This window comes from Anomalospiza imberbis, chromosome 4 (genome assembly GCF_031753505.1).
Source record: "Anomalospiza imberbis isolate Cuckoo-Finch-1a 21T00152 chromosome 4, ASM3175350v1, whole genome shotgun sequence".
Lineage (NCBI taxonomy): Eukaryota > Metazoa > Chordata > Aves > Passeriformes > Viduidae > Anomalospiza > Anomalospiza imberbis.
Window position 1 is genome coordinate 59,824,036 of NC_089684.1, and position 26,992 is coordinate 59,851,027.

Below are 26,992 nucleotides of genomic sequence, written 5' to 3' on the forward strand. Positions count from 1 at the left end.
TCTCTCTCAATCCCTTCCTCCATCCCTACTTCTTTTGCTTCCCTCTTCCTCTCCCACTCTTTTTTTTCTCTTAGAGGCTTTCAGACTCAAAATTGCAATGCCATGTGAACAGCAGTTCTATAGGCACATAGGAAAAATGTTTCCTAGTGCCCATAAAAAGGTCCTCTCATGTAAATCTGTGACTTCAACAGAAACCAAACAATGCTCAAAGCATCTATGAGAAAGCTGAGGGAAAAAAAAAAACCACAAAAACCACAGGATGTAGTTTGAAATGACGGGAAATAAAAAATGATACATCTGTCAGGCCATAAAAATTCAATTACTGGACAAGTTAAGATCTGAACTGTATATCAGCCATTGTTTAGGAGAGGACCAGTTAGTTAAGAGCAGCTACTAGGACAAGGGAATGAAGTCAGGACTATATTGTATTCTTAACACTGAACATCTATTATTTATTGTTTTTTTCTGACACTTTTATCTACACCATTTATTTCATATTTTTCCTGTAGGAAAGGTTAATTAGGACCAGGCAGATTTCAGGAACTATCACTCCATGCACAAGAAAATAAAAAAGATGTTTTTGCTACAGTATTAAAGTTAGGGAAAAAATCCTGTTTCATGAGTCATGATGCTTTCTAATTCAGGCAGTTGAGGGCTTTGATAGTGGAATGCAAATCCTGTATGTAATCCTGATGTCATCACTTTCTACCTTACGTGTTGTCTGTGCCTCATCCCTTCACTGTTTAAAAGAAAAGCACACAGCAGGTAATGCTGAGAGACCTTGGAAAAGTATTTCAATCCAAAGGACTCCTAACCTCTATGAATAAACATAAGCATTTTTGTTAATTTTTAACAACTAGGGATAAAGGTTTTCATGGTCTTTGAGCGACCATGACATGTGACTAGATTTCGAAGCAATGGTCAACTTATTTGTATAGGACAAGCAAAGGCAAATGGGCCACAGAAGACAAACTACTACCCTCTTCACACAAAGTCCATATTTAAAAATCTGGTACTGAAAATCTTCAGCAGGAATTTTTTGAGCTATTCAAGGTCTGAGACAGTATGAAGTATCCTAGGCAGAGCAGAATTTTAACTAGCTCTGAAATAACTTTGGCTATTTTTTCCATATATACTTTGTCAAATGCACTGTTTGACAGGGAAAAATACACACAATGATTGACAACCTGGGATTATTCCTAAAGTACTCATACCTCAACTCATAAATATGCGATATGAGGAAACACAATGTAAAAAACATAAATAAACAGTTGATCATGCATAATATTCTTAGCAGTATGAAATACAGAGTCAGCAGCACAACGCCTCCAACTTTATCTTCATGACAGACAACTTGTCCTCTTCATGTCTCATTTACATTTTACAAATCCGCAGCAAATGTATATTCATGGCATAGAATGATCATGAAAGGCTCCTAAGTGCCCTAGGTTAGCTGAGAAGGCTGCCAGTTTAGTGAGAGGATACCTCAGGGTTGCCCATTTTTGAAATTAAGAGTTTTAAGTTGAAAGTTTTTCAACATGTCCTTTAAATTTAGGCTCAGAGTTAACTGCAGCATCAGGCTCTCACTGATGCACTCCTGTCACTGCCATAGTCTGTTCCTCTGGCCTCAGTGACAAGATACCTGCTCTCTGAAACTACCGTCTGATGGAATTAGTCAAATTACCAAGCCTTAAGCATTGATTAAAATACTGGGTTTAGTATGAAAATGTTTCCCATTTACAAACATGTTATTCCATTTACTTTTCTTTGAAATAAAAGAAAGTGCCTTTTTTTTTTTTTTTTAATTCTCTTGATCATCCTTTTGTGGATGCACTTGCGCATTGAATCCATGTTGTTTAAGTCCTACATCAAAAAGAGTTGAGTATAATTATGTTTCTGGTACTTATGAAGATCATTCTTCTTATTCCCAGATTTTGAAACAGGAAGACATTTCCAGTGTGACAATTTTCTAAAATTTTATCATAGGAGTGAAGATTTTCCATTCTGAAAAGATTTAAATCATCCCAACATTACAGTGAATCAAATATTTATTTTCCTGCTCCAAATTCATAAAAGGAAATTGTTTCTGAAAGAATAATTAATTCTATGAAGCTAAAACATGTTCACAAACACAGTTGCAAGATTATACAAATAAACTAAAACATGAAAAATTAATTCTAGAGGAGAAATAGTATCTGTCTTAAAAGAGATATCAAATATCCATTACTGTCCAGTATTTCCAGCTGCAAACTGTTACAAGGGCAATGAGTTACCAAATAATCTGGTATTTAGTGCTATCATGACTTTCTAGAAATATGAACAAAAAATTTCAGTTATTTTTTAAATACTAAACTGCAAGCCTCAACTGCCTAATGACTATTTTTATACCACTTCAACAGTGTAATTTAGATTAAGATAACCAGTGGGGAATCTGATTTCTGTAAAAGAACATCTAAGTGGGAATGAGCCACCACAATGTCATTTACAAACCCACTCTCATTCTTCCTACAGAAAACAGTAGGTATTGAGCAAGCAGCTCTGTGGCCTCATGCTTTTAGCTCCTACAGCACTGTCATGAGTACTAGGAATGCTCTATCATTGCAGTCCAACAGAATCTATTTGGCCAGTGAGGTCACCTTGGACAAGAGCACAGTACTGAAGAAAGTACCTCAGAATGTCTGTCTCCTTGATCCTGATAAACATTCAAATCTTCTTGTAAAGGTATCCCATAGGTACCCTATGGGTAACCCATATCCCAAAGGTACCCTATGGGTATTCCCATAGGGCTTTCTATCATTTGGTACTACGTAAAGCAAAATTAATGGCTTCATTTTGAGTTAACTGTGTGTCAGGTTCTGACTTTGTCTCTGCCAGAGTAAAACCGAGCCTGATTTTACAGTGATTCATCTGTCTGCTATTTCACTTTACAAAAATAAAATAAATCCTTAATTCTATTATCACCTATTGACTGTTTTAAGACCCTTTTTGAAGTGTAAATTATTAGCCAGTTTGAAGGCATTGAAGAATCAGACCTATAAATTTCAATGCAATCTGCTTTAGATTCACCCATCATTTCTAGGAAGGTTCAAGCTAGGATTGTTAGCTACTAGCAAATTTCTAGGATTGCTTCAAGCTACTGAGATTGGTGATAAATAATCTAGTGGAAAAAATTCTAAAAATTCACATGAACAGAAGGATGAGTGTTCTGAAAGAGTTACAGAAAACCAATTTTTGCATCATTAGCACCAGTAACAATTAAAAAAAAAAAAAAGAAAGCGCAGCAAATTATAGATACAGCCTGATACAATAATAGGAAATCAAACATGTATTTAGCAAACCATAATATGCATGTGATTAAAGCAGCCATTTGTTGAAAAAATGAACTTATACCTTTAAAAAATGAGTGGCTGAGCATAGCTAAATGTTTATGCTTAGATTAAAAGGCATATGAAGCATTTATTTACTTGGACATTGCAGGGATCGGTGCAGTTTAAAACCAGAGGTAGGTTGTATTTAACCAGAACATAGTTTCTAAAAGCTGGAACTAAGCTGCTCGAGCATAACCTTTAAAGTAAATGTGTAAATAAAGTAACATATCACACACTCAGGTTATGGTGCCTTAGCTCTTCATGACAAAGCAATGTCATTCATTTCTTTTCATTCTGTTTGACACAAATTGGATATACTGAGGATCTGGTTTGGGCTTTGTTTGTTTGTTTTTGTCATAAACTGTGTAAGAGGGAATGAAAAATGCTGCCAAAATGCAAAAGATTGTTTCAGGCAGTGTTTCTTCTCCTGATTTTACATAATATTGAAAAGTACAAATACAATGGTAAAAAGAGGAATCTGGTGAATAAAATTCTTAACTGTTTGTATGTTCCTGAAGGAAATAATGTGAAGCAGATTAAACATCATTTCAGGACAGTTGCTGTATAATTTATTATTCATAAAAGAGTTCAATTTTCAATGGTGAGATATTTCACAGCCAACTTCTCATTTAAAAAAGAAGCATTTCTTTTAGTATTTATTATTAAATACAGTATGTAACATAATTATGTATAAATGTGACAGAATTTTACCTTTCTTAATTTCCTCAAAGACAAAGGGATCGATCATGTAATTTCCATGCAAATATACTCTGACAAAAATGAAAGGAGGTTTTACTCATCAAAACAGAATTTTAGGTTGGGCCCCGATAAATTAATACATCTAATTGCTGGGATTTTACATTTACTCATTTATCTTCTCACTGAAGGATTTTTTTTTCTGCAGACCATGTATTTTTATGTGCTGAAAAATGAATACTCCTGCAGTACAATTATTTTTATCGCATTATGATAAAGCACCTCAATCAAAGCTGTACCATTTTTAATCTCCTTGCACAATAGACTTAAGACAGCAGAGACTTTTTGTACCTGTAACTTGACTGATGCTAAATTCAGTAACACCATTGTATCAAAAATTCAGAATTCTTGGAAGGACAACATTTTCTCCTACACTAAAATTTTCAATAGAAAAAGTACCTTTAGAGCTCAAACTTTTCCAGGCAAAAATTCGCTTTATCAAGCAGCAATTCCTAAGCATTTTCTTACAGCTTGCAGGCTTCTGAGGATACTGTTGCAAATCTTCATTCTCTTCATGTGTTTTCTTCTCAGGGGCTATCACTTCCATCCTAAACAAAAACTTAAGGTTAAGTTTTCCTGCAGGATATATGCACAACTTAATTCCAAAGACTATGGGTAAGGGAGATGAGGGGAAGAAGAGAGGAGATGGACTGGGGATAAAGGGAAAATATTTAGAATTTCATTAACCATTCTCAGCTCATACATTCCTAGTATTAATTAAGTGGAATTAGTGTATTAATATTCTTTTGGTTTTAATTATTTATCTGGAGCATTAATGTATTTGTAAAATATACAGATGGGGTAAAATCAAAAAAAAAAAAATTAAAAATTTAAAAATTTATCTATTATTTTTTAAAACACTGATTTTAACTTAAATTATAAAAAATATGTAATATCTCTAGATGGCAAATAAATATTTACCTCTTACCTTGGTCAGTTGTTTAGGTAAAGGAAATAATGTAATCCTCTATGCATGAACCTATTATCCTTCCTATCTTAGCTTGCCTGACATCAGTGTCATAGAGGAGAGCTGCATTCCTCTAGCTGTTACTGAAAGACAGCTGCTCTACCCAGAAAAGATGAATAGTTGGGATTCTGTGCTGCCTTAATGCCACTGTCACTCAAATGCAGAAAAGCAGCTGAGCCACTTAAAGCCAGTTGTACGCTTGGGGACCATTTCTCTACACTACCTTCTCATTCACAGAGGCAGACCAATAATTTTCCACATGGCATTATTTTTCTTTGCAGACTGACACTTTGAAGAAGCCAGAGGCCGTTAGCAACAACCAACACTGACTAGGACCTAACCAAAGCTCTGCTCAGGGGCTGCAAACCGAAGGAAAGGAACCTACCCAGCCTTCCAGGACTTTGGTGCCACTCCAAGGTCACGCAGGAGCCCTCAGCAGCATTCCTGTTTGCTCTTCAACGAGCTCCAGCCGGAGACACCGAGGAGATGAGTGCTGCTGAGGACAGACCCACCCTGCCAGCCGCCGCAGCCCTTTGCCAAGCTGCCATAGACTGCACCAGGGGAGCCCTCTGATTACAAACACAAGCTGTGCCCAGCCTGTGGCAGGACACCAAAGTGGCCCCTTTTTCACTTCCCTCTTTTTCCCCTCACACACAATCTGCATCTAGCAACATTAAACAGGATTTCTAAAGGCAATAGGTAGGAAAGAGTCAAAGGAAAAAAAAAAAATTGGCACTGTACACACCACAGTTTGATACGCAAAGCTGACTTTTTAATTGTAAACCTACTGTTTCCTAAAGAAAGCAAGGACAATGGAACACAGCACCTCACTGCCTTCACTTCCATCAGGAGTTCCTACTGATTATGCAAAACAATCAAAGGATGCAAAGGAACAAGTATCCACTTTCTGCAATTTATCTTTTATAAGATACTGGAACTCAAAGGTTTTTTAATCAGCCAGCTTCCCTTTGAACTGAATGAATCTTCATGCCAATTACATACATTTGCAACTTTTATGTTCGTGAAGTTTCCTGTGGACATTTGAACTACGGCTTAAGTATGTTGCTTTGTGCAAAATGTTACACACAAAACCCCATACCTATCTATAAAAACTGGAGACATCTCAGGTCTAGCCACACAGGCAAGGGCAATAATTCCATCTCTGGAAACAGCCTATCAATCAGCTGTAAGAAAAAAGCTGTCAGTAAATTCTGTCCATAACAACAGAGAAGCATTTGCCTTAATAACCGATTTTTAGGCTGCCAAAGTAAAGGGAAGCACTTCCATTCAGATTCACATCTAGGAACATATTTCAGGCCCACTGCTATTTAGAACTGAACAACGCTTGAATTTGCAATGTTAGAACAACGCTTGAATTTGCATTGTTGGAACAATACTTGAATTTGCATTGTTGGAACAATGCTTGCTGGTATAAGGTCCTTTGAGTCCTTAGCATGACACAGCACTCCAGACATGGCTCTATTCCCATCACAAATCACTACCAAAGTAAGCGGAATTTCAATAGGATAACAGAGTTTCTGAAACTTCAGCAGAAAAACTTCCTCCAGTTGAAGCATATTTCACAGGTCTTTTATCTTACATCTTTCAAAAGTGGCATTCTGTGAAAAAAACATTCATTTTAAATTTGTGTTTACTGTGCTAAGAAATACATTTTCACCACACAATATTCAGTCTGGATTTCCAGATGATTGCTGAAACAGAATTTTGATTTGCAAGAACAAATCATGAGAGTTAGTTATTACACAGAAATAATAGCGCTTTTTAAGGATAACGCTCTTAACTATTCCTACATCCCATTTTTGAATGAAATTAATGTACTCTAGAAACTAGAGTCATCCCTTTGAACACTGGAGGTTCTCTTCTGATCAGTCTGTGCAAGGCACCTGCAGAAAGTCACCCATCTTCTCTGGTGGAACACATCTGCATTGCTCCTGTCCAGTGCAAGGAGAAAACCAATCCTATGCCCATGAGCAATGGAATATAGCACTATGAAGTATAGCTCCAAACAGCTAAAACTTGAAAATGTTGTTAACATAATTCAAGTTTTCTGCATATAAACCTTCAAAGAAACTGCCTGGCCATGTAACAGTCAGCTATAAAATCCTTGATGTCCCAGCTCAAAGGCCAGCTCTCACAACACATTGTCATACTTCCAGAGGGCCTCGTCTCAGAGACTCATTAATCCACAGGGAGTGTGAATGGGGAACCAGACATAGGAGAAGAGACAAGCCTTTGGGAGAATAATTCCCATGATGGGATAATAAACATGAATGTGTGCTGCCTAGACATGGAGAAACTGTTCACATGCAATGGGAGGGGGTTATTGAATATGCTCCCACATCAGCATTTGAATAAAGTCTTCAGGAGGTACAAGAATACAGAGGAGTTTTGCCTGAGATGCAATGTATAAATGCAGAAATTCAATAACACTACTCAAGAGGGAATGGAGAGGTAGAATCCTTGCGGAAATCTTCAGGGTTTCCTTCAATGCACCTGAAAAACACGTCTTATTTGTCACAGATTTGAAGAGATTCATGGGAGATAAATCTCTAGAAGGATGTACTTTTTCTAAAACTGGTTCAGAAAATGTCAAGATGTTCAGATTGCACTATACCTATCTGTTTCCTTACTTCAAACCTTAATCAAGTCCACAGCAATTTTCTTCTATAATAGAAGTATACATGAATCAGAAGTTGTGTCGTACTAATCATCATCCTATAATTTTGCAGTGAGTTTAAAATAAGCTTAAACTGTAGAACACTAAATTTCAAGGTACCACTGAATTTTTTCAAACAAATTACTCTGTACTTCATATAATCATAATAATTATTTAGAAAAGGAATTAACATCATGCTTCTGAAGCTGTTCATTTGATTTACCTCCTTCTTCTCTTCAGATTGTGTACTCTGACTTTTGAGGAAAGGAAATGGATTGACAGTGAATTCCACATTTACAAACCCAAGGACTGCAAAAATATATTATACACAATGTTAGAGAACAACTGGTCATATTGTAAGTAACATGAGAAAAGCATGTGTGAAAAATGTATCAATCCAGGCTGCAAGGATCCTTCCTTTCCCAAAATACAGTTAATCATTTCATAATTTAAGTGAAATGAAAAAGGAATTTAAAGAGCACTCAGAGAACCTGAGCAACTTCAGGATCTGGGAATGGGGAGATCTTTCAACTGGGAGTGAGTAGTGAAACAGGTCAGAAGGAAAATAAACAGACTTATGCACTAGTGGGATTACCAGCAACAAGACAAATGTGGAGCAATAATCTGCAAAAAACCTTTGGTCTGAACCCTTACATGTTACTGCAGCAGTAACCAAGACCCTGAACACTTCTTGAGCACATGCAAGTTAGGAAAATGCAAACTGTTTCCTGGAGCTGTAACAGTGCACAGAGACAGGGACTGCCTAAACAAAGCAGCTCATTATTGCATATTATTGGATTTTGTCTGCAATCAATTACACCCAAAAGTAAAGCTGGGTTTTTTGTAGAATTTTTTTATTTCCTATTGATGATTAAATAACTATTTTTATGAGTGATCTAAATCATACAGGCTAAAAACTCCAGAGAGTCACAAGCTGATGAATCATATAAGGTCCATGTGATGCCACATAGCTACAGATATTTTGAGCAATACTTATTTGAAGTACAAGGAAATGTCTTCTAGCCAGGTGTAAGTGGACATGGGTGTATGAAGGTTGTATTAATATTACTTGATCAGATTTGATCCTTGGAAAAATGAAACTGAACTTTACATGGATTCATGGAAAACTGTATAATTCTTCCCTCAATAACGAAATAGCAGCTCGAAAGAGCAGAGGCATCATTATAGAGTGAGAAATACCTCAGGAATATTCCAGATGAAACAGTCAAAACTGGCATCTAGATGGAATCTGAGGGGAATCTTTACAGAACTGTCTAGTTGCTTTAGCTGACTACTCTAGCACAAGTACTTCAAGAACTTTCACTGATGACTGTAAAGAAATTGTTTAACTTCAACAAAGCTAGACTAAACCAGTGATGTCAGCTGAAAACTTTGGGCCATTAGAGATTGCAGTGATAAGTTGTGGCAAAATAACACAACTTAACACACAAAAAAATAGGGCAAGCTTACAGAATCCAGTTCTGCATGAATGTGTGGGTGGGACATATTAAGGAATATTACAATGAGATGCTTTGGAGAAAAAGCAGGGCTTGCTTTGATTTTGTTTTTCTCAGCAGAGGCAAGTTTCAATAGTATTTTATGATACCTGATTTTGGTAGATAAAGGATTTGTGAGTGGAAAGGAAAATTTCATTCTCTTTCTGTTGAATGAAAAATAGAACAGAAAAAGGTATCAGCAAAAATGTATGTTATTTATTTACCCCCACTGTATATTGCTCTCTACGATTTTGCTGTTGCATTAACTTGAACTTTGTTTACATATTTTTATCCTTTTCATCATCTGTTTGTCTATTTATAGGGAAAAAAAAAGGCAGTTGGATAAACACCAGGTTCAATATTGACTAAAATTGAGGTTCTACTTTTGCCAAAAGAAAACAGGTAAATTTTAATTTGTCTAGAACATAGGGACAAGTTGAGCAGTGCTAGTCTCTCTGGAAACTCTGTGGGAGGCTCTTAAAAATACTCCACAAGTATAGTGGAAACCACTCTTTGTTTTTTTTCTGATGTCATAAAGGTCATCATCTTCCACATATAAAATGTCTATAAAATATCTGTTCATGCACAATGAATCTCTGTATTGTAAATGAGGAGAAAAGAAAAAAATAGGAATAGCGGGGCAGACTGCTCCAGAATTCTTTTGGTTTTTTTAACTCTGAACATTTTTCTGGGACAACACACGTTAATAATTGATTTCAGGTTGTATTCAGGACTTCTGGCTTAGAAGGAAAACATCTGCGTCCACACACGTTATCGCACAGTGCTGTGTGGGTCACAGAACACCTGGTGATACCTGCAACAATGAACTGACTGCATCAAGAACAATGAGCAACTACCAAGAGCAAACATTGGTGGGTGGGAACTCCAGAGAGCTCCTTTGCTGTGCCAGAGGAATTTCGTGTCATAATGAGCCCTCTTGGTGTTAGAGGTATATAGGGTTGAGTTCTCACTGGATCACTCAGTAGCCAAACTAAACTTAGAGAAAAGGTTTGCCTCCTGTCAGATTATGGTGACAGGAGACATGACAGTGACTGTGATATGAGTAGAAAGGATTTTAATGTTAATCCATTGTTAATGGTAATTAAAACATTCCTGCTTGCTATTACTAGTTCTCGAGAGTGCATATGTCTACTCCCCTTGGTTAAAGTGGCAGAGAGTTTTAGATTTTCAGTGTTAATAAATATTTCTTAGCAAAGAGAAAAATAATCTATTTACTGATGAAGGATCAAAGTTTTATAGCTGCCAAGAATAAGCTTTCTTGTCAAAGACTAAATTCTTATAAGAATTGTTACAGGTACAGAGTAACATTTCTTTTTCCAAAATTACAGGAGGAAATTGGAATAATGAGCAAGGATAAAAAGGATATGCGAGCCCTAAGAAGTTTTTTAGTTATTTCAAAAAGTTTTTTTCATGGGTAACTTAGCAAATTTGAACAATCACATGCCATTGCCATGAAAGGCAATGACCCTTAGAAAATTATTTTTTTGAAAACTATTCTGCAAAATCACATAGCTGAGAAGACTCCCTGGGCTGGGTATTCCAAAGCTGAAAAGGTCCATCCTCTTCCACTGAGAGGGACATCAGAGACAACTTGAGTAAGGCAAATGTGCCAGGACTGATCCATTTCCTTTGTGAGAATGGTATGTTCTGATACCTAAAAAAGGTAGCAATTTACTAGAAAACAGCATCAATGTCACAGCTCATGAAGAATTAATGAGTCTATTGGATTGTTTAAATCCCTAAACAAAGATTTTTATCTCAGAGTCACAGGATGAATATACCCAAGATCATATGACTCCATACAAAAAGATACTTTTTTTCTACATCTGTGCTTCAAAAAGAAAAACTCCTATTTAAAAAGTCTGAAAACTGAAACAGATGAGCATAAAGCTTTATGAGACTTATGAAATAATGATTTCTGTACCAGAAGTAGTATCATAAGAGTACAACTTTGGGAAGGACAAACAAAAAGTAGAGGAAATTAATACAAGTAGATTAGTGGATTAACTTCTGTAAACCAATGGAAATGCCAACAAATTCTAAAGAGAAAGTTCCACTAGAATTTGTTGGAAATTATTTGCTCTTGGTTTAAATTGTTATTTTGCAGGTTTTACAAATAACCATATATATCAGTAGCAGTATTAACCATATTTTGTACTTTATAATAATGATAAAATTGTAAACACTGTTCTATAATATATAGGGCATATGCTTTGCTTTGTAACAGTAAGAGGTATTCATTTTTAAACTGGTCTCGAGCTTATTATATGGACTAGATACACACCCTTCCTGCAACTGCCTTTACTTCATTTATGACTCTACATCTATTGTGCCCAAAAACATTGACATAAGTAGCAGAAGATTCCCTGTTAACTCATAACTATCACAAGTCCATTTCAGATTTTCACAACTTTGGAAAATTCTTCATTTTACTTTTGCTCAGGTTCCTAATAAGCCCAATATTTGTCAAAATATCCCTAGAAACAAACTGGAATTTCCTTTCTCTGCACATCTTTATAGTTTACATATCATTTATACCTAAAGAAATGTGAAAAAAAATTGTCCATCCTTATTTTGTGGCACAGTTTCCAAAAAGCAGCAAGAACAAATTTGTCCAGGACACAAAAACAATCATTGTTTTTTCCATAGATTACCCAGTACAGGACAGAGAAATTATGTTCAAGTCTCACAAATCCATTTAACAAGTTTTTTATAATGCCATAGAATTAAGAACACATGCAGTAAACCTCACAGGGATTGTGACTTGTTTACGAACATCTAAGCAGTTTTGGAAGCAGTGAAAAACACTTACTATTAGCACAGCACTGGTAACCAAAAGGGCTCATTACCATCAATTCCTATTGCAAAATAAGCTGCTTATCAGAGACTGACCTGCAGATGGGGCAGCACTAACAAATGAAGCTAATTGAACAACATTTCCATGACCCATTTTTTTACCTCCTTGTTTATATATGAACAATTTATTAGTAGAATCTGAAATTATTATTTTTATGGTATGCTCTTCTTAATTGGACCTCTTTTCAGACATAAACAGCTTGGAATAAGAAAATGTTATAATAAATCATCAAATCTAATAACAATAATAAATCTATAAAATCAGTTCCTTAGTGCTACAAAACAATCATCATTGCTGTCTTTTATTCACTGAAGAACAGGAACAAAATCTGAATGATTTTAGGTGCTATCATGCCTTGTTGATAGGTACAGTCCTTAAAATAGTTAAAGAAGAGAGAGGAAAAGAAGTCCAGCTGAGCAACCAATGGACTAGCTGAAATGAGAAGCTTCTAAAAATTTATTTGACCATAGGAAGTATTTATTCATTGACGGGATCCATCCCTGTACAGGCCACCAATTGTCAGCATCGGTGCTTAGCACCAACCAGTGGTGGATGGGAACAGACTGCCACTGCTAGTTTATTACCTTACTGTAAGACTTTCATACCTTCTCTCTATGAGTTCTCATGGGCAGCTCCTCGCAGCACCAACTCATTTTCTCTTTCTTCCACACAGCTGGCTGACTTCTTCCTGTACCTAGCACAGCCACCCAACCCTTCCTGTCCCTAGCAGCACATACTAACCCTTTCTGTCCCTAGCAGCACATACTAACCCTTCCTGTCCCTAGCAGCACATACTAACCCTTTCTGTCCCTAGCAGCACATACTAACCCTTCCTGTCCCAAGCATGACTGCCTGACCCTTGCTCCTCACAGCAGCACAGCCAATTGACTTCAACCCTCTTCTCAACTACCTGACCCACTCTTTTGTAACACTCATCCTTACTGGACACAGCTGTGCCCTGTTAAGGGCAGGCCTGATCCTACTCTTTGGTAATTAGTACAGCTGCAACTCCTCAGGGGCAAGATTGCCTTCAGCACTATCTCTATTCTCCTACCATCCATTCTCCCACAATCCATAATATGATCACTGAAGAAGGAGCTCAAGGAAATAGAAGTATGCTTCTGCACAATATGCTTGGGAAGAGAAGGCAAAAAAGTCTGATATTTCGTTTTGGTTTTGAATAAAATTGATTATAAACCAGGAGAAGTTTTATGATTTCATATTTCAGTAGAACATAACTCATGCATTTCCTCCAAAAATACACAGAAGCCTCATTTACTAGAGAAATATATACATTGCTTGGAGACTGTATCCATGAATCAGTATGAACATATTTGTCACTTGGATCTGTGATGAAGTATCAGCTAAACTTTTAAATGATCTTCCATATTCAGACAAAACTATGCAGACTGGATACAAACCTGCATTTTTAGGCTGATACATAATGTTGCACTGAATAAAATCACATTGAAAATTATAATCTCATTAACTTCATGCTTGTTACCTTATGCTTAGCAAAATAATGATAAGCATCTCAGAGAAAATGAAATAAAAGGTAAAAGAAAAGGTATTTCCAGATAGAATTTAAAGCTGTGTTTATTTGGATATACATGCAAAGACAACAAAGTTATGAAGAAGATGAAATAAAAGTACTGGAAATTTCTGAATTTTAATACAGGCTTTTATATGTTCTTATAACATTTTATTCTTATTAAATTGTTTGCAAATAATTTATATTTTCTTTTATACAAACAGCCTCAAAGATTGAACAGAGGTTATGAGACTATAAATTCAGAATATAATCAACTGCACTATATTGAACTCACATCATTAACGCTTGATTTTGTGATATGCTGAGCATTTCCAGCTCTTACAGTGGATAAGAGAGTCATGTAGTGTCCAGCTATTTCCAAAATCAGACTCAGATGATATCAAACACTGAAAAATTATCTAGTTCATCTTTTTTCCGCCTATGATATCTTCCTCAATGGTCCTGGAGTGAGACCAAAAACAATAGCACATTGAAATTCACATTGTGGTAAGATGAGAGCAACTCAGGGAGCAGAAAAAATGCTGGCAAGCAAGGAAGTTATTTATTCTTTAAAAATGTAATAGGAGGAGCCTTTTTATGCAATTTTTGGTTGACTACAGTCTATATATGGTATTTAATCACATTACCATTTAGTAAGTTCAATTACTAAGTGACATTTTTTTGCTGCCTCATGTCAATAATTTACCTGAATCATTTTATCTGTTAACAGATAGCAAGTTAAAGCTGTCTCTCCAGAAACATGCAGTAGCTTTCTCTATTTCCAGAGTTGTCCGGCAATGTTTAGCCTTCACTACATTAGACAACATGAACAGTGGTCAAATACAGTTGCATGTGCCATGGCCACTAAGAAAAGCATTCCAGTTGTTTCTACGTATCTACAGGCCAAGCTGATCAATACTTGCAATTTAGGTTCAGACTGAACTAGCATCAGGTAGGCTCAGTGCCCCCACCACTAACTATTTGGGCGACCCATAGCATTTAAAATTATTACTTTATAAAGATTTAGTGTGTGTTGTTAATGTGCCTGACAGCAATGGGAACTTCTAAATGCTTGGTCTAATAGAAAAGAACAATAAGGCAATTAGAAAAATTTCTAGATGTAGTGTCTTTTGTGGCTGCAGTTTCTCAGAGAAAATGAACAGAAAACACACAAAATGAGATACCAAACAAATAAAACTATATTAAAAGAGATGGCTTTATTAAGTAATTAGCACACAGAATATCAGCAGCTGAAGAAAGACCCTTTAATAGCCAGGTTCTGGCTATTGATTTTCTACAAAAGTCTAATGATCCTTATGTGCACTAAATGTGTGGATAAAACTGTACCATAGGAGCTCCTCATCAATTTATTAATCCCCATCTCCAAAACACACATAAGAATATTCTTTAAGTACAGAAACACTGCCTTACATACTTATGTAAGTGTACACTTATGCACTTATATAAATGCACTTATACACTTGCATAAGACTGTATTTTCATACTTCTAGGCACCTAACATTTCCTCCAGGGCACAGGGTAACCAAATTGTACATCACAGACTATCTACAGTTGCCAGCACTTTCCAGAATTCCCAAAACTGGAATACCTGAGAGCATTTTCTTCCTCCAAATAATCTTGAAATATTGAATCAGAACTTTTCATTACAGAAAGAACTTTATCAGCATGGGCCTTAATCCAGTGATACATTTACATAAGATCACGTCAGGTAAAAGCTGATTATTGTATAGGCTGGGGGGGGGGGGGGGGGGGGGAAACGGCTTTTTAAAGTGGTTTAGCAGGCCATCATTATTTAAAACTAAAAGATTGTCATTGGTGAGTATGTGCTGTCATGGTGCTGTCTTTGACTATATACTGTCAATGTTGGTTAAATGCCTGTCCAGGTAGAGCAGTGACAGTGTATTTACAGTGTTACAGTGAAATGCTCAAAGGGAACAGTGATACAGGGTACTCAGAAACTACAGAAGCAGATTCATCAACAGCATGCCTTATTCTAACACTTCCAGATGACAGAAAGCACTCTTAAAACTTCCACCACTACCTGTCAGAAAATCAAAGTTGTCACTTCCTAGTGAGCTACTGAATTCTCAGGAATCTCCATATTGTGTTGTTACTGCAGAGTAATACTGCGGGAAAGAAATAGAAAAGCTGTAATTTAATAGTCTCACACTTTTTCCATGCAGCAAATTACATATAAATTGGAAGACATATTTGAAAAACAACGAGAAGCCTCATTTTTATCTATATTTGTTAAATGAGAGAAAACTCAAGTATTTCTCATAGTTAATGAACAAGAACTATCATTTCTCATTTTCCTCTTCTGGCAAATACATACATAAAACAGACTCATATTTACAAAAAGTGAGTCTGGAGTTAGATTATGCTAATAAAGGATGAAAAAAACATCAAATTTCATGTATTTCTATAGTGCTCATGAAGGCAGCATAGCTGGAGACTGTTCATCTTGGATGAATTATAATAAAGCTTATATTCAGTAACTGCACATTTTGACAGCTCAGTAGCAAACACTTAGTTTTTTATTAACCCAAGGAGTCTGAGAAGATACCTGGGAGCTATACCTGTTACCTGTCTTAGACATGGGTATTTTTCTGTGTCTTCTCAATCAAGTGACATAAAGATGTCTGACACAGTACCTTAGCTACATGCTCTGTTGTCACTAGTGTGATCCATGGTAGGGAGCTTGGAACTAGATGATATTTGGGATCCCTTCCAACCCAGGCCATTCAATTATTCTATGACATCCATCAGCTTTCATGTATTTCAGCTATGTCTCTGTTCATTAAGTTTTACTGTATCACAGGTAAGATGTTATTAAACATGAGTGGTAGGGGTCACTCATTAATGAAAACAGATCTATGAATGGAGAAGGAACTGGCTCTCTTGGTCCAACTTGTCAATTATTTTATCAGCAATTTAAAAGATGCTATTAATTGCTGATATGGACAAATGCAAAGATTGATGAGTAAATAACCAGAAGGACATTTTATTGTCATAGGATAAACTCAGCAATTTTTTTTTTCAGTTCAGCAAAATGCAAAACCACACTTCTAGGAGCAAAGAATAAATATACTTTATCTTTGCTCAAACACAAAAACCCCTCAACCCCTCAGATGAGCATTCTGGTTTAAAGTGCAAACTTCCAAAGAGATCAGACAACAGAAGAGTAACTTCAAAGAATGACTGCAAAGTAAAGGGAGAAAAGGGATTACTACTTCTCTGTAAAGACACTTATCAGTGGCAAAGAGATCTGAATATGGAAAACTTTTAAGGCTGATGAACATGAAGCAATTATGATTGAAAAGTTAAAAACTCAAGCTAGACAAATCTGGAAAATAAGATAAAATTTTAAAGTAATTAAATATGTGTGGGGGATCCCTTTATCAGTTCATTTTGTTAAAAAATATCATATTTTAAATGAAAATCATGATCCAATTCCTGTGAAAAGACCTCTGCCTGAGGAAGGTCAGCTTAGAAGATTACTGTGATCATCTCTGGATTTTAAAAAATGCTCTTTTTTTGCAGATTAAAGGAAAGAGCACTATGTTGTTCTCTCCTGATGTCACAGGATGTTTGCAAGGTAACCTTCATTGTCATAAAAAGCTGCAAATATGAGTGTAAAAACAGGAATATAGAATACAGCTCTATCTAGCAATTCTACCAGATTTCCTGGCAAAATCAAGAGGTTACAATAATGCTTCTAACACCACCTAAATTCTAGCAGATGAGTTCAAGATTAATTAGTTTCTTTAGGATGAAGTAATTTTTCTGCATTTGCCTATGTTATCCTTTAGCATAGAAGACTGTATGAGCTCCACACATATCTGTATGTAATCAGGTTATTATAATTTAGCACTATGTTAAATGCCCAAGTGATTAAAAACTATGAATAATTGAAGGGATTCCTAATGGAATAATTACAAGGATGTTCTTTAGTATATCCCTATTTTCATAGCTTTAGGCAATATCAAGTGGTTCAAATTAATAAATCATCTCATAGATTACATGATTTTCTAGGACCTACAGTTCAGCCCTTGAAGCTATTGGTTAGGAAGGAAGCCATAAACAGTGCAAATAATAATGAGATTTTTGACCTTCCACTGTCATGTAAATTGATGTGTGCCTGGCATAGGCTGACTTTGCATCTAAACTCGAAAGTTTTCAGCTTTGTCATTGTCCCCATCTTGTAATTGGATGTGTTAACTCTAAAAGGGACTAAAATAGAAGAGCAAAAGCAGGGAACAGAGTTAGGAAGAAATTAATTTTTTTTTTCCAAAAATATACACATCCTGAATTCCTGTAAAAGAAAAATTATTAAATACTTTGCAGGAAATGAAGAGTCATACTACATGCTAACAATTAATGTATAGAGAACTATAATATAGGTTATTCCCCAGTACCCAGATTTTCAGATTGTAAAATCAAGTCAAATAAATGAGAACTAGACATTCATACCACTTATTTGACTTTTTTCTTTCAAGCTTTGCCTCTGATATGCTGATTTCCTTTCTTTCTTCTTCGTTATGACTTCTATTTATATTTCATTCATTGTGAGTGAGTAGCCCAGGTACTCATTTCTGGCAGTTCCAAGTACCTGGGGTCCACCAGCTGAAATACTGTGATTCGCACACTTTGGTAAAGCCTCTTCTGTCATATACTGTGTAATGGTCAAGCAAAACAATGCTCATTTATCTTTTGCAATGATGACTGAGCAAATTTTAACGGCAGAGTTTAGCAAGCTATACAGAGTTGGTTAAGCACCATTATTGTCCCATACTAGAGATCAGAAAACCAGAGATCAAATTATGTGACTAACTTAGAAATACCACCAGACTTGGAGGGACAACAGCAAGCAAAGAAAATGCTAAATATGTGCATTAATCATAATAAAAAAGCAGGTCCTACAAGTTGTGCCCCATGCTCCTGACAAGGTTACCACAGCAGCACTCAGCGTGCATGTTCAGCACAGTGAGCATGTCTGAAACACCAGCAGTGATGCCACACTCTGACACCAACAGGCCATGGGGATACTGCTGCATTCTGCAGTACAATGCAGTGATTTCTATCTGTGTATATTAAACAATAACGCAAAAATTATTGCAATACAAAAAGGAAAATGAAACTTAAAGAAACTCCTGACTGTGATTCTGTAATGAGGGATGGAGATTGAAATGAGTACAGGAAGAAGACTGAGAAAGAAGGGGAAAGGAGAAAAAATGTTGCTGCATTAGGATCTCCCATACCATACCTTTCTTTTTAAAATGAAAATTCAATTTTTAATGCAATACCAATGCTGAAAATGAGAGCTACAGTTTCAGGACACATGGCATTATCAATTTTTTTTTTAATTTCCTCATATATAAATATTGATAAATGGGAACACTACCAGTCCATGTAAGTAATATGACAGTTGTCCCACAATGCCCAAAACTCTTCTTCTGTCATTGCTTATCATCCAAGAAGAGAATACTAAAAGTTCAGAATGTATTTTGAGATATTAACATTTTGCAGAAGGATGAAATTATGACTTGGCATCCAGATACTTCTTACAGACCTAATTCTGTACCACATTAGTATTGCTAAGTATTCTGTGAAGTCCTGATTACTTAGGATAGCTATGTACCATGGCATTTACTATGATAATTTGGTAATTATCACAAACAAATTCTAATTTAGGTGACTGTGACTTTCCTGTGTTTTTTTGACAATCCATGAAAACTATATTGTAGCACATCATGAGGATGTTTTCAAATAACCATCACACATCCAAGGGGAGAGGTTGTTACTTAAAATCTGTATAACGATACCAAAAAGCAAGATTTTATGATGTCTGAACTTCCAGCACAGGATGAAAAATATTGTAACTCAGTTCATCTTCATGAGACATCACATTAATTTTCATTTTACCACACTAATACATATTACTTTCTACTAATTCAAAATGGTCAAATTCATCTAAAAAGAAGAAATGCTTGCACTGCTGAATAATCTCCAACCTTGCTAAATTCCTGTCAAAATAATTCATGTTCTCATTTTCATTTTAAGTGATACATTAAAATTTGAGTACACACAGGTTTTCACACCATGACAAATTATTTCTTTCCAGATACTAATTTCGCTCAAACTCTGTATTAAAATATCATGTCAGAAGACTTTCAGAGAGTGTTTCCAGGTAAAAAATATTAAGCTGAAAACATCATGACATACCCCAGGTCTTCTGCAGGTATTTATAAATGGCTGGTTTTGATAGTGGTAGCAAAGTTTTTATGTTGGAAAAAGATACTCATAATAAGATAAAAATCCTAAAAATTGCTGTGTTAGAGAGAAGTAAAGAGTAGAGAAGTCATCTGACTTTTAGCACTTAACTTCCCTCCTTAAACTGAGCAGGTAAATTCTCACAATTCAACCTACAGTCCTACAGATAAATGCTGGGACAGAGGGCAATCCAGAATTGCTGCGTTTTCTTCCCCAAACTGTCCTGTTCTGGCTACATTTTCAACCTGATTGAGCACCTAGAATTAGGCAGCATGAATGTATTTCGTTATGTCCACTCAATCTCGATCAAGTCCTAACATTCATAGGCACTGTGGGATCGTGAAATGCAAAAGAGCTATAAAATTGAAAGTTGTATTTCTAGCAGGGCAATGGAAGCCACTAAAAAGCCATTACCTATCAATAGTTGATGTACTCTGGTTACTTGTAATGCCCTACTATGAGGGTGTCTGTGAGTGGAGGGGTTAGGCAGGATGGGGGAACTCAATAACACCTCAGGGTGCTAAGTACTGACTATTAATTCTTTACAGCAACCACAATATGGTAACCTAACAATAAAATGTATAATCTGCCAAAAAGGCAAGGAGAAAGTTCTACACTATTTCACAACTGGTCTGAAGGAGATTGCATATCCATTGCACAGAATGCACATTCCGAATGCTCCTGCCTAGAGGATGTCATCCCTTACTGTATTATGGAAGTACCTAATGGCTCCAGTATATTAGGTACTATGCTAACACATATTAAGAAATATTTCTTTTTCCTATGAACAACAATACAAATAGGCAAAATGAAGGCCAGGCATAAGGTTGCATTGATTTTCTCCATATGACAGATGGGGAACGGAAGCCCAGTGAGAGTGAATGATTTGCCTGAGGCAGCATGCAGCAAAGACATGAATTTGACCTAGACGCTCAAGTTCCAGACCAGCGCCTTCTCTCATTAATATCTGCTTCTTTATGCGTTTTTTGGCCATAATCTAGGAAGAGAAGGAGCACTGCTCTGGCCCAGGTTTAATAGGATCACAGTCTTAAAATGATACTCAGGAGTCAGAAACTTCAAAACTCAGATGATAAATTTTAAGCTGTATTGATTTTAGTTTCTTCCCTCATCTTCCATGTTCTTTAAACCCTCTCCAGTAATTTGATTCAGGAGTGGAAGGAAGTCCTTTGAGGGCATATGAAACAGTATTTCAGTTTAACCCCTAATATGATTTTTCATCAATCAAATACTAAATACTTGAAGAGAAAATAAACTTGAACTATAAGAAATGTTTCTGACAGCAGTTCAAAAGATGTACATCTGTACAGTTCTGCAAATAGACAATAGATTCACTTTTGTGTCACAACACTGATTATCTTTTGTGCCTCATACATCCATCTTCTGAACTATGAGAAATGAAAACAACAGTAAACATGGATAAAACAAAACTACTGTCTTAGATAAGGTAGCTGCAGACAGCATTTGTACGAGAGGTTTCTCTATCATTTGTTGCAAGGCAAAAAATCACATACACAAACACTTATGGTCAAATTTCAAAATTTTTGGAGAATCAGTACTTTATTAAGTTCTAAGCCTATACAATACAATGAATTATATATTTGTGAGCTTTTTTTAACAGAAAGAAAAATAAAGAGATCTAAAATAATAAATTAAAATATCAATGTGCCAAATATTCTGCTGGAGATAATCACTAGAAGTAGGGGAGTGAGGAAACAAAACTCCCTAATAAAACATTAGACTAGTTAAGGATAGAATGTTATGTAAATACACACAAGACATTAACTTTTTGACATGTGCCAAAAATATGACCTAGAATATTTTTGTTTTAGGAATAGTATTGTTTCTCTGAGTCTTGGGAAATGCAGTCTGAAATCCTACTTCTGGGACAACTGCAAAATTATATCCTCATCTGTAAAAAGCAGTGATGGAAGAAGCAGGGCAAATAAGGCAGCAAAAATAGAGAGGTTACACAATCTCCTAGATGTCTATTGATTTCCATAAGAAAGTCCTCAAAATTTGATCCTACTTACTGCAAGTTAATCATCCACACAACTTGGAATATGGAAAAAACAAGTCATTACCATTGCAAAAGGAGTCAAGAATATATTGAATGCACATATAGTACAAATGATGAGCAAATTTATAAATTTTAAAAATTCGAGAGAAAGGAGCCTGGTAATAAACCCGCAAAATATGAGGAAAAGGTAATAATCTTCTACCTTCTAATTTTACCACTGCCAGAAAAGGTCTTGTGGCAAAAGATGTCAATCCTAAAGCCACAGCTTTGCCACTCTGACATCTCTTATAAGACCTAAAAATTAATTCTGAGGCTACTTAAAGCAATAATGTAGGCACCTGAGTGAAAGACTGAATAAAGAAAAATGTTGGTATAATAATTGGCTGCAAGAAATACTTCTCAAAACTTTTGGACAATTTACAGAGCATAATTATCCATGAATAAAATACCTTCTGCCTAAGCAGCTCAAAAATAGGAAAATAATTGTCATCTGAATATCATTCATTGGTTTGTTTGGGCTTTTTTCTTCTAACAATGAATATATTAATAACCATGCAGCCTTCCAGGGAAAAGTTAAGGAACTGTCACTAGTGTTAGAAAAAATCAACAAATATATTCCTGTGTCCTAACTAACTCTCATCGCTGTCATACTTCTTCCTTGCTGGCAAAGATGTTTTTTTCCTGATATACCTGAGTACTCAAAGGTAGAAACAAATCAGGTTCTAGGCTGCCTTTATGGTTGGAGGGGAGTCAATAAGAGCAGCTTGGGAGTAATTGATGCTTCCAGTCTACTAACAGTGAGAACATGTGGTTCTTTCCTCAGAGTTGTGGGGCTTCCAGCTGGAGACATAGGCAGAGCACTAGCAAGTTCTCTGCTGAAGAGCTGAGTCTCATCCGCACCGTCATCAACAAGACCGTTCAGAATCAGAGCTTTTCTGCACAGCTAAAAAGTGTAGTGAAACCTTGACCTATTTCCACTGGGAAACTCAAATATTCATAACTAAAGGGACATTTTTTCTAGACAAGTCTCAACTTTTTATCTTAATTGCATTGCAAAGTTTTCTTTTTAATAATAAGGAAAAGTCCCTCTCCATGCTTCGTGACAAAGGTTGAGCATTCCTCCCCTACATGAAGACCTTTAAAGTTTCATCCCAGTGCAATCAAGATTAAGGGAGTTATAAGTAAAAATTAAATGTCTGCAGATAAGCATTACAGTTCATCAGTTGCAGTAGCAGATGTAGTTGATTACTGGAATTTGAAAATAGAAAACATAATGGCAAAGCTTTAGATTAAAGTAATTATACTGCAATAATTATATGGAATTAAGTTTATTATATTACAACATAGTTTTAACATCTGAGCCATTTAAAATATATGCTGGCTAGTACTGAAGTTGAAATCTCCCTCAGATGCAATATAAAAAGCAGATTAAACTAAAATTCTGAAAGTATATCTGTGAGAAAGAGTCTGTTTTGCAACCCAATTAAATGCAAAGTTATTCCATTGCACTCATATCAAAGAAATTTAAAGTAGATTGTATTAAACAAATCAAAATATATTTAGGAAACTATTTAATCACATTATGGACTAACATCAAAATATTACAGAATTATTACTTCAATTAATGGAAAAGGGGATCAGGATTTTTTCCTATTATTTTATTTTCCTGCAAGTTGAGTAGTGATTATGACAGAAAGACATAACTTTTATCACAACAGCTTTTGGAGGATATTGAATTCAAGTGTTATACCCCTGTTAAGACTTCTAATTCTTAGTGTTTATTAAACTCTATAACCAAGTGTTGGTTTTGAGCTCTTTTTTGGTTTGGTTTGGTTTTGGAGGGGAGGTAAATTTTACAATAGTATGTAAAGACCATTTAATCCTCTTCTGAAAAGTGCAAGCTCATCCCAGAAACAAACCCAAAGGAGTCCTCTCCACCCTCGGCATTTTACAGCTGTTCCTTTGCTCCGAGGCTTCATGGCAAATACCTCCACACTTTCACTATTCAGAGGTTATAACGATTTTGAGTCAATAAAATACCTCTGTCTAGAAAAAAACTCGATTCCAAGACTCAGCAAATGCTTAATCCCCACGGATGACAGCCTAGAAGAAACACTTTACAATCGTGACCTGAGGCAAAGTGAAAGGGAGACTGAACATTTTCATTATTCCTCAACATATCTTTTAAAAATGGCCTAATTTGAAAGTGGATTGACTTTATATACTTGAATGCTTGAGGAACTGCAGTTTTATGGTACCTAGGAAACCTGAAAAGATAGGAACCAAGCAGGGGGACACTTCTTGGCTTTGGGTATAATCAGCTCTGAGCACAGAAAATTTCTGAACCATAATTAGCTTTCAGTTAACTTTGTGCGAGCTGCTTGATGTTGGCACATAAAAATCTTTCCTTTTAACTAACTGATAAAGGGTGAGAGGTAGGTTTAATGCAGCAGAACTTTAGAATACTTATAAAAAGAAGAAATTAAAGTTCAAAGAAAAATCATTTATATAATCTCCAGTAGTGCACATTATTAAAATCTATTCATATACTGTGCACTGGATGGCTACTGAATTCTCTTGCTTAATTTGCACTCAAATTACCACAGCAGTAAGCCTCAAAATAAGAAGATAGCAGAAATATAGTAATCTACTTCTTTAAAACAATCCAGAACATCGATATGGCCAGATGGTAACAGGAAATCTAAGAACCAAGCAAAAAAGAAAGCAAAGGAGCCTCTTTATGTGTGATCTGACATGGCTTTTCTGGCTCCTAAGAAAGCACCTGTGGCAGTTCTTCCACAGTCTTTAAATAGTTTTAAGAATCAGACCTTTGTTTCTAAGGCAGTTCTGGAAACCAAATGTCTTTCCTTGCTGTTTAGAATAATTGTTTGCATGGCATAAGACTAGACATGTCTCACATCTTTTCTAAGAAAATAAGTAGCTTTTGTTCTTCATTTAGACCATTTTTCCTTTCTTTCCCCATATTTGCATGTAAAAGAACAGGGATATTTTATTCTACACACATCACAAAATGAAACTACTATTTCTGTAGTAAAACCTAGAGTTTTAATTTTACTTGGACAGAAAATAGGAAATATCCCATTTCTTTATCCTAGGTATTGATTCAATTATCAATGTATTCAACGGTATTTTTCACATTGTATTGGGGAAAAAATCAAATAAAGTTGAAAAAACATCCAACATTTGCATTTTTTCTGTGCCTACTTCTTACTACTTAAACAATCTAGAAAAACCAGGATACAATTCTGAATACAAGTATTTGCTCCATTTCAAAATATTACATTTTGGGCTTCAAATCTAATTTACTGTTCATTTTTGATCAATAAAAAATAGATAAAAAACAAAATAGAGCAACATTTGTGCAGTAACTTTATACCCATTTATTAGCTTGTAAATCCCCTGGATATTAGAAAGTCTTTGAATACTTTAATATTTTGATAGTAAAATAACCAAAATCTTTGGTTGTTCTAAAAATTCATTGGAAAAAAAAAGGCATACATGCACAAGAATTGCATCTCTGTCAGCAGTTCTGCTAAATTTAACAGTCACAAAATATGCAACAGCAGATTTTTTTATACATGAAAATTATGTACTACCATTTTTAACCAATCCTGAACTTTGTTCATAAATGCACTTGATATTTAAAATAAAGAGTAGGATAAAAATATGCAAAAGTATTAAATAAATTTCCAAGGCCCCCAAATCCATTAAAATCTCCATTTATAGATCTCTAAGCTGTTTGAGAAGGCATTTTGATCTCCTGAAAGGAAGGTAAATCAGTAATCACTGGTGTTCTCCAAAAGTCAATACTAAAAGACATCGTCAGGTTTATCAGACTTCTCTAAATAGTGGGCATGTCCAGGAAGTGCCCAGACCATTGCAAACCCATATAATATGAAGAAACTACTTAAAAATCCAACACAGGGATCATTTCAGTACTACCAGTTATCACATGGCTAGAAAATTGTAGAAGAAACTTCTTCTGATTTCAGCATTTTTAGCTCCTTGAGGCATCCATCCAATGAAAGCCAGAACACGTAGGCACTAATGATTACAATGCAATCACTTTTTCTAAAAATCTCAGGACTAAGGTTGATAGCAGTGCTCTCAGTGGTATGAAACTGAGCACTGTAAAACATTCTTGGGCATCTGAGGAGGATCCAAGCTGAGGTACAAATGCTTTGGAACAGTCCACTCCTCAGCTTGGCATGAGGCTTGGTAATGGGAGAGAGAGCAAGAAGCAGGTGCCTACATGCAGCAGCAGGGCACAGGAGGGGTGATTGCTGTGCAAGTCACCAGGGCCCTTGAGGGGCTCACAACCCCTGGAACCAAAGCTTTTGGTCCATTGTGATGCAGTTTATAACTTCTCCCCACAGGCTCAACCCTAAATTTTGTGTAAATTTTACACCATCTGCTTGACTGAAAAAAGGCTCTGATGACTTCTGCTGTGAACAGTGATCTTCTAAGTAGTATAATTAACCTCCCTTCAAAAAAACTCAACATTGTCGGGGCTGTTAACACATTTATAGTTCTCCTAAACTGTAGTGTTTGTCAGTGATCTGTATGGGCAGATCTGGGCAGAATATTTTTGCTTTGTTGTGTCCAAAAAGCATGCAAGCAAAGGAAAAACACCAGATTACTTTAGTATTTGAGCCAAAACAGTGTATTGCAGTTTAGTCAGAAAATTATATCAATTATGGCCTTCTCTTATTTCTATGAAATTTCAGAATAGTTCTTCTTTCATGTAATCTACATATTTTATATTCTTCTGAGCCTTTAAAAGAAGCAGGCCAAGGAATGGCAGTCGTGTAGAAATAAGAGGTTGATATTAGTGGCAATTTTCTGTCTCCAAAAGTTGTTAAAGAAACCTCAGTTCCTTTATGCAGAAAGCTGAACCTGTCATGACTATAAAAATAATAATGGGCCCAATAAAATAAAGCAATGTGTTGTGAATAGATGGTTTCCA

The 26,992-nt window shown here is 35.7% G+C and overlaps 1 protein-coding gene across 3 annotated transcripts in view; it reads right to left on the bottom strand.

Annotated features, from left to right (window-relative positions):
- Window positions 1–26,992, bottom strand: part of KCNIP4 (potassium voltage-gated channel interacting protein 4) — a 397,111-nt gene that overhangs the window by 349,118 nt on the left and 21,001 nt on the right. Inside the window, exons 1-2 of one of the 3 annotated variants that reach the window (XM_068188781.1) lie at window positions 5,053–5,195; window positions 4,524–4,672 (exon numbers count right to left, since the gene is read on the bottom strand). The exons of the other annotated variants lie outside the window; for them this stretch is intronic. Of the exons in view, the coding sequence (XP_068044882.1) occupies window positions 4,524–4,671 (148 nt within the window). The 5' untranslated portion in view covers window position 4,672; window positions 5,053–5,195. Of the gene's footprint in view, window positions 1–4,523; window positions 4,673–5,052; window positions 5,196–26,992 lie in introns of those variants that run through there. 3 annotated transcript variants of the gene reach the window in all.